The sequence below is a fragment of the Tripterygium wilfordii genome, chromosome 8 (assembly GCF_013401445.1).
Source record: "Tripterygium wilfordii isolate XIE 37 chromosome 8, ASM1340144v1, whole genome shotgun sequence".
Taxonomy (NCBI): Eukaryota; Viridiplantae; Streptophyta; class Magnoliopsida; order Celastrales; family Celastraceae; genus Tripterygium; species Tripterygium wilfordii.
This window is the reverse complement of record NC_052239.1, coordinates 4,362,434-4,371,773: the sequence shown is the minus strand read 5'-3', so window position 1 is coordinate 4,371,773 and position 9,340 is coordinate 4,362,434. Positions and strand designations below refer to the sequence as shown.

Sequence of the window (9,340 nt, the reverse complement as noted above, 5' to 3'; positions counted from 1 at the left end):
AGCCAAAAATGGAGGAGAAGAAAAAAAAAACCTTCAAATAGTAAACAAAAATGTTATTGAAGCTACAAGAGCAGTTTCAATATTTGAGACTAGAAATGAAAGAAGAAAAAGGAAGTCATTTGAAAGAGAGACAAACATACACACAAATATGTTTCAAATCAATGGTGAGATTGATGTGTGTAAATTAATATAACTTACGTATGTCCGTATAAGATAATTCATATATATTCATATATATATATATATATATGAATTATCTTATACGGACATACGTAAGTTATATTAATTTACACATATATATATATACCAAAATGATATGTGTCCATAATTATCTATAATCTGGGTGACTTGTTAATGATCCCCACACTTTTCCCCACGCCACCTAGTTATGGTCTCCACATTTCCCCATGTCACCTAGTTATGAGCACATTATGAACGCATAAATTATGAACACATAAATTATAAACATGTAGTGCTTCCGATATATATATATATATATGGTAGAAGAAGACCACCAACGAGGAATTAGCTGTAAGACCAAACTCCAAACTAACCATAATTAACCACTTTTGGCTTGTATTCACTACATGTAAGATACTTGTCTTCCATCAAATAGGGCAAGCTGTAAATAGAACCCAGAAGTATATGCAAAACAACTTGATGGATTCATAGAAATAGTATCATCTGGACCCAACTAGGACCAAGAGAAATTTACTTTTAACACCTCGCAAGCAACAAAAACAAATTCTAGAGATGGGGATATTGAGCATCTTCCCATTACATGGAACACCTATTTGTTAAAAAGATGAAATATCAAAACTTTGCAAGATATTTGTCTATGTTGTGTGACTAGCTAGCTTCTCAGATAATAAAAAATCACATCTCAAATGTAAATTAAGGCTTTCAGTAGTGGATGGGGAAAAAAGGTACAGAGACAAAAGAAGAAAATATCAGGGATTTCCCCAGTACTTCCCCCTTCTAAGACCGTGTTTTGCACCTGCAAACATTGCTGGGTACTCCATGCATTACCATGGACTCCCTACTAGATCAATTGTTTCAACATATGTAATAACTAGCTCAGGGAAGCACCGTCCAGTCTTTTTCTCCCAAGAACCTTTAATCACACTTGATGTTTCTGTAGATTCGTCTCACGAACAGGTTGGAGCCCAAATAACCGACAGCACCTGTAGATCACAATATAAAATAATTTGAAAATGTACAGAAGAAAGCATCCAAGTTTTTTCATCCAGATATGATCTTTGACTTTACTTTTTATTTTCCTCACTATTCTAGGGAGACGTGAACAGTGCACATGGGCTTGATTTGTTTATTCATAAGATATAAGTCAACATGATTGATTAAGCAGAGACAAATATCTTGACTGGGTCTCTCCCCAGGGAAGAAAGCAGGGCACGTTTTTGTCAAGAGGTAAGAAGCAGTCTATCTCAATTAGTTGGTTTGTAAGCTAATAGTAATACCGTTGGCATGCACCAAGCAGCACATTCCACTAGCAAGATCACTTTGACAGTCGCAAATTAAGAAGAAAAGTTCAACATATGGCTCAAAGCGACGGATATCATGTAAGCATCATCTAAATTGGGCAAGAATAAAACATCAATCCTTGCTAAATTGTGTTTCACGAGTCAAGAAAACAGAAACTTCAAGTCTCCCTTTTTCTGACTACTCAGCACTTATTCAATCAACTTCCTAAAGATAGTTTCATACAGGGAAAACCAATATTGAGCATAATTTCAAATGTAATATAAATTGTTCAACAAAATCAACAGTTAAACTCTAAATAAAATAGTTGCTGCACAATGACAAAAAAATACAACAAAATAGTGAACAGGTAGGAGGTGAAGAAAAAAAAAAAAAAAAAAAAAAACTAAACTTTACTCACGATATTATCACTGAAAATTATTTAAAGAGCAAATAAAATAGCTCAAAATAAGAAACTCACCACAAAGGATTCCTAAACCAAGACAAAACATCAAAGTGTATCCAAAGTAGAAGCTGGTCTGGAAAAAGCCCGACATTTTTGTCTTCACGTAGTAGTAATATATAGAGTAGAAGTAAACATATACAGCTGTCGAGGCTGCGGAGAAGAATGATGTCCATTGCCAGTGATAATTCTCAGCATTGAGCAAGAAATATGTCCCCACGATTGTCACACAAACAGTTACAATGATGAGAATCAAGAAAACCAGTAGCATAAAGCCATAAACGTAGTAAACCTGTCACGCAAAAGGATAAAAAGTAAGACTATTTTGGCATGATATTGCCTCAATTTGCATCAAGAACATTAGTGATGTGTCGGGAAAAAGTTCCAAGGCTTAACTCAATAAATAGACCCCACCTGTAAGACTATTATGGCGTGGTGTCACTGAAATATGCATCACGAACATTTATCGGGTGTCAGAAAATAGTTGCAAGGTCTAACCCATTACAAAACCCCAAACCCTCTGCACTTTGTCTCCCAAGTCCCAAGTATAGACAAGTCAAAGTACACCTTGACATGTCTCAAACACCCACACATAGCGAGATCACAATGCATTTTGTTGCAGCCGTCACAATGAGACCAGCTTATAATTTGCAGGTTAGCAAGATTTAAGAGGCCAAAGAACATCATTTTTCCCTTAGCAAAACTTTCAACAACAGCAATGACTATATCTTTATCATTCATCAGGAAACAACTCTTATTTTTATGATCTCCGCAACTTTATGCGTGTTTTCCTCTCTAACTCAGCAAAACACCATCATATTGTCAAACAAATAGGAGCTACAACTCAGCCACAACCAAATAATACTGTCTTGTATTATCCACTAATATCCAAAAATAACGCCCAAGCTCTTTCTTTTTCTTTATTTATTTGAATGAAAATCACTCGCACGTTTTTTTCAAGTCAATTGAACCATCAATTGATACTTACCTTATAATTCCAGAAGGATGTGAAGACAAAATACATCTCAATGAATATACTTCCAAATGGCAGCAGTCCACCCATCATTGAGACCACTGAAGGCGTGAGGTACCACTTCTTCTCAGGAATCGGACGAGGTATTGTCTTCACACGGCATGGATTGTTAGGAGCACCACTCCAGTTTCTGCCCACAACAGTGCCAAGAAGGCCCAACGGGAAAGAAATGAAAGCCCAAATCACAAAAACCACCACCATTGTGCCAAAGGGAATAGCAGCCAGGGACCCATAAAATATCGCAATAGTGTTCAAAATGAATCCAATCCCAAAGCACATAAATGGAAATAGAGATGCTGCGAGAATCATTGACTTTATCCAACTTTTACCTAGAGAAACCAAAATAAAAAGAGTAAAATCCTTTATATACAAGCTCAAAAAAGAAAATAAGCAAAACAAACAACAAACTCAATGACAAGAAAGCGTACCACCATGGCGGGAGTACATTCCACCATTCACATAACCAGAAATGAATGATGTAAGAGCATAACAAACTATGAAAGTGGTAACAATTGCTCCTCTCCTGTGGCATATACAGTGTATCAAGTTACAAAATGAAACCCTTATTAAGGAAGTGACAAAAATGGAAACAACATTTTTAAAACTGAAATGTCATACAAATAACATGGTAGTGAAATGTGTCTTGCAACACAACTTAAGACATCAAAACCCACGCAGATGGTTAGGTTTACGCAACAATTCCCTCAATAAGGTTTTTTTTTTTGGAATGATAGCCAGTAATCATTAATAGTGAAACCAAACAAATAAGAGATCAAAATTGAGAAAAAAGGGGAGGAGAGAGGGAATTCCAGAGAAAGAACTATTTCAAAGTGATTTCTGTACATACCCGACATACAACGTTCCCACAATTGCCAGTAAGATGACTAGGAGGACGAGTGAAGCTAGCTGAGCACCAGTCCCCACAACGGCTGAAAGAAGAACCAAGTTCTGTGGAGGCCGGAAAACGTCTCCATGAACCAATTTCCACCCAGACTCTTCACTCACATCCCTTTCCTGCAATATCAACATAACAATCACCAAGCTTGAAATGTTAGAATCTACACAAACCCTTCAATTAAAAGAACTAAAAATCTTATCCTCTTGACATAGTTACACAAGGTAACACCCAAAAAAAGTCAAATGTCCATCACCAGAGTTTCTAAATCATCATCTTCCCGTGCATATTTTGCATAGTCATTCCTCAGAGTCCGCATCAATATCATCGACACTAAACCAGTGAGGAAGATAACCATCATGAAAGAATTGAAAATAGAGAACCAGTGGATCTGCAAATTTCAAATGCACACACAGTTATCATTAAAAAATTCCCATTATCGTCCAACCAAAGTCAGGCCCTTGTCATTTTTATAAGAATCAAAGCCAGAATAAGTTAAACAGACAATCAAGTAGCAAACACTGAACAATGTAACTGTTACGTATCAAGTGAATGCGCTTCAATTTGAACTATAAATGGAAGTATGAGCAAAAAGGAGAGTACCTGGTGCTCAAAGAAAGGATAGTCAAGGTAAACATCAAAACGACGTCCAAAAGTGATATTAGTTGGAACCCACTTAACAGAGTATGTCATGTCCAGAGTTTTCCCGTCTTCCAAGGGCTTTGGGGTTTCTTGAGAGAGATTAACATGAATGATCTGCAGGGAAAAAAATTTATCGCATAATAACTACATAGACAAACACGTAGTTCAAGAGTTATGCATGAAGTAAGCATCACATACCTGGTCATTGTTGTATTTAACAGTAATGCTCTTATGTGTGTAAAGAACATGCTTGTTGTTATCGCTGTTCTTATCCGGGTGTAACTCGCCAACAAAGCCTAAAACAAAACACATTAAGTATTCAAACAAGATGTATCAAATTCTAAATAAAAATTCTAAAAATTTCCAATAGAAAAACATAAAAAAATTGAGGAATGCATACCCCATAATGGCAGGTCATCTGAATTTGCAATTAGGACACCACGGATCAACCAGCACCAACATAAGAAAAAAAAAGAAGAGAGAAAGGTAAGTGATGTGGCACAAGAAAAGAGAATTCTTACATGGGGATGCAAATACGCAAGCACAGAGAGGGGGGGGGGAGGGGGAGAGAGAGAGAGAGAGAGAGCAATCAGATTTGTATGCCAGATGTAGCAATGAAAAGTCACCATGATGCACCAAAAGGGCAAACGAAAAGGCACAGCAATCATGCAAGCAAGTTAAAATGCTATTACACTATATACAAGAAAAGATACAGGAAAGGTGGAGTAAGTGATATTGATGTGGGAATCCCCCTTTAGAAGAGTTCTTAGGTAGATCAGCAACTAAAGCTTATGATTTTGGTGATTAGAATAGCAGAATCAGTTCTGAATTTGCAAGAAAAGTAGAAGAAACGAAGAAAAGGAAAGACAACCTAATCATCACACCTAGGGTTCCTCCTTCCTCGGCATCACACCAAAGGATGATTGCATCACACAATCGGGAAGCAAATCACATGCTAGCATATCTCTTAAAGCTGTATTCATTCATTCATTCATCAATCAAGTGAGATCTTCAATGTTAAAGACATTGCTTATACCCATGTCCGAAAGTAGGTCAAGGATGTAGGCATTAGAGCTTATCTTTTTGAGAACCTTATCTGGACCAGCTCTCCTTGAATGCAACTTCTTAAACATGCCTTTAGGATACCTTTCAGGTCTGATCCATATCATCACCATGTATCCTTCCTCATATTCTACAAATTGTCTATGCAAATCAGCTTGCATTTCATAAATTTCATTTCTGGTTGCAATTTTCATTCCAACTTCATCATGAATCTCACGAATATGCTTAGCAAATTCATCGACTTCAACACTAGGACGTGCTTCAATGGGTAATGGAACCAAATCAATTGGTTTCCTTGGAAAAACATCTGTCACAACTTCAAAACGACTACAACCCATAGTCCGATTGACAGAAATTCAACCATAGGAAGCATCTTATCCCAATTACCAACATGATCACCAACATAACAACTAAGCAAATCACGTAAACTTCGACTAACAGCTTCAGTGTATTCATCAATCTGCGGTTGAAAAGCTGATGAAAATTTCAGCTTAGTCTTAAGCATCTTCCATAGTGTTCGCCAAAAATAACTCATGAACTTCACATCACGATTAGAGACGATAGTGAGAAACAATTGGGATGGGATTTAAGGGACTTGTGTGTGAGGGGAAGTGTTTGGAACCCACACAAAGTCCCACATTGGAAAATAGAACAAAAGTGTGTGGTTTATGAGTAAAGATGGGCTTTCCTCCATGCCAAGTAAACCCATGTGTTAGGCCCATGTACCGTGGGCTCACCCCCATTCCAAATCCTCAACATGAACATCTGAAGTCTTCAAACAAGGAATAAAACGAGCCATCTTTGAGTAGGGATCAACTACCACAAAAATGGAGTCATGACCTCGAACTTTTTGAGTAGCGATCAACTACCCCAAGAATTGCTACAAACATTTTTGTCTACCAGAACTTTTTAATATTGACTAGAATTTTGTCTCCAAGAGATATGACTTTTTAAGACCGTTTCCATAGATAGAAAAAAATCTTTCCAACCAAATAATATGCCATTCCATGAAACAATATCATCTTCAAGAATAATAATGCATGGGAAACATACCCATGAAAAATTCAAACCAATAACTGTTCTCAATTGCATCCTTGAACTGTTTGATTTTCTCCGCAGTAAGATCAAGTCGACATATCAGACTTTTATCAACATTCTCTGTACAATGTATAAAGAAGGAGAAAACAATTAACAGCTTTTTATCAGCAGTATGGAAGCAAAATTAAGAATATAGCAAGACCGTACATACTTCGGAACTTTATGTCGACCAGGCTGTCTATAAGTTCATTTCCACCGAGGACCTCACCGAGGCCACCCCATTTGTGAGCAGGATCACCAGCTGGATGGCAAAATGGAAGGATGTAATAGTTATACGTCTCTTGAGGATTATTATAAGGACCAACTTTGTTCACCCAAAGTTTAACTGGATCATCTACTTGATACTGCAGTAGAGAGGAACATGAAAGTAATCAGACATTTTTATATATACGAACAATCCATGAAGACAAAGGACTCAGAATAAATAAGAACATAGGACAGGCATGTTAGCAAGAGCTCTTCTTTCAATTATGACACGCATATCAAATTATCAAGTCGAATCACCGGACCAATTTATAATCCAGCTATAAAATAAAATTCTTATATAAAAGTTAGGTTGAATGAAACCATAAAAAATGCTTTGCAATCCTGAAAGATCAAAACACAATAATGAACAAGATCACAAGAAATTTTAGTAATATTTCTTGTGCAAAATAAGAATCATTGAGAGAGAGTTACCAGAAGAAGCACACGTACTAGGGAATAAAAGTAGTGTGGAACAATTAAACAGTAAATAACCAAAGAGTGGAAAGAAAATATTCCACAAATGAACAGAAAATATTCCATAAGAGGGGAGACAAAAGGAAAAACTAATAACAACCAATATTTTTGGCAATCAGTCATGATACATCCTCATAACAGAGTACAGGCTCCAGACATGTAGGCCTCTTTCGAAAGAGGCTATGAACATCCTCTCATTATTATCCTACACAATGCCATGCTCATCGAGTTGAACACTGCCCACACTGCTACTACGTAAGACAAATGTATACTAATTGGACAGAGAAATTTTCAGTTCAATGTTCTCTGCATCCAGAAATCAGTTTAAAGATCTTAAGCCGTTTTCTGGATAAATGGTAGCAGGTGGGCTCTAAAAGGTCATAGAGTAATAAAGGAAGGTTAAAGAAATTAATTATTAAACAAAAAATTTGATCCGCGCCAGCAAATTGAAATATCACATCAAATTATTCCAGAGGAGCTCAATTTTGTGGAGGTGAGCTTAGACGTCTGGATCATAAAAAATTTTCACCAAAATTATAGCTTAAAGGCAAAGCTGCAAGAAAGTACCCTGTCAACGCAAAATGGCCTCACCAGCAAACCAGAGCTAGCGCTTTCAAACAAGGTCTTGAGAAGGGAAACACTTAAACTGTCAATTTTGTATTCTACATAAAATGACACACGGCCAAGTAAATCCCCACATTTGTGTGGGACTAATTGCTAGAAAACTACTGTGTTTTTGGGTACTTACCCCTCAACACCATTTGTTAGACCTAATAATTTCTAGAAGTAAAAAAACAAGTGCTTCATAAAACATTGCAAGTAACTCTCTTTTCCCTGTTGCTGTTGAATATCTTTCTACATCACGTGTATATGGAAATCTATTCGATGTTATGGAAAATGCCCAGGCAGACTAGGCCATTACTAGATCCAGCTCAAAAGACTACATCTTAAGAATTACCAGTCCTTTACTAAAATGGAAACCACAACTGTACATATTCCAAGATAATGAGGTAGAACCCAATTCCAAATTTAGGCATGCAATGGCACACAAGCATACAGTCGCATTTGAACAATAGACACTATGCTGCCACTTACATTCACCGTAATAATCCTACCATAACCCAACTTCCATGCAGCTACCATAACTTCCACCACCTATCAATATACAAAAAATTCACTTGAGACCTGACCTCTAAAAGTTATCCATAGCAAAATGCCCAACAATACTCCATAGCAAAATGCCCGCAACAATAGGCATACCTATTGACATATGCATGCATATCTGAGATATACCGTTTAACCAACTCTGAATACATACATTATTCAGCTCCACAATTCATGAAGAACCAAAGAGTTTAGTTGGCAGACCAATCTTATAGTCACATTATCGAAATCACCCAAAAAAAAAACCCTATCAACTGTTACGAAGCAAAAACTACCACACACCAAGGACTCGAGAATGAGAAAGCATATATCAAATCCACGGAACTGAGTCGAATCCAACAAGAGATGAGGGCGAGTAACGAGATCTCCGAGACGAATTCAGACATAGAGAGAGATACCTTATGATCGGACTCGGAGGCAAACGTAGCGGGAGAGAGGAAGAGAAAAATGAAGCCTATGAGAGAGAGAAATCGGCCGGCAGAGGACATGGCGATCGCCGATCTTACGGTCTTCCACGAGGAAATGTCAATTCAGGATTTAGGGTCACTCCTCCTCTGGATTTGCCGAGCAACGAATTGGCTCGGACCTTTTAATACTGTGGAGAGAGGAGACACTGAGCTTTGCTTTCTGGATATGTGACTCGTTTTGCCAAAACGAAATAACGATCTTATCAAAAAAATTAAGATAAATGAAATCAGTGGGCTGGATTGGATCAGGCCCGTTCCTGATCTGGATGATCTCTGGGCCTACTGAATGAGAGTAGGCCGGATCATGGTCACAACTT

General features: G+C 37.3%; 1 protein-coding gene across 1 annotated transcript; it reads right to left on the bottom strand.

Annotated features, from left to right (window-relative positions):
- Positions 1-642: 642 nt before the first annotated feature.
- Positions 643-9,200, bottom strand: LOC120004140 (transmembrane 9 superfamily member 1). Its single transcript, XM_038853402.1, has 12 exons — positions 8,955-9,200; positions 6,824-7,016; positions 6,628-6,732; positions 4,913-4,930; positions 4,711-4,808; positions 4,474-4,626; positions 4,127-4,261; positions 3,823-3,989; positions 3,404-3,498; positions 2,931-3,304; positions 1,961-2,234; positions 643-1,184 (listed from the first exon to the last, which is right to left on the bottom strand). The coding sequence occupies exons 1-12, from the start codon at positions 9,042-9,044 to the stop codon at positions 1,117-1,119; spliced, it is 1,770 nt and encodes a 589-aa protein (XP_038709330.1). The 5' UTR covers positions 9,045-9,200; the 3' UTR covers positions 643-1,116.
- Between the last annotated feature and the right edge of the window lie 140 nt (positions 9,201-9,340).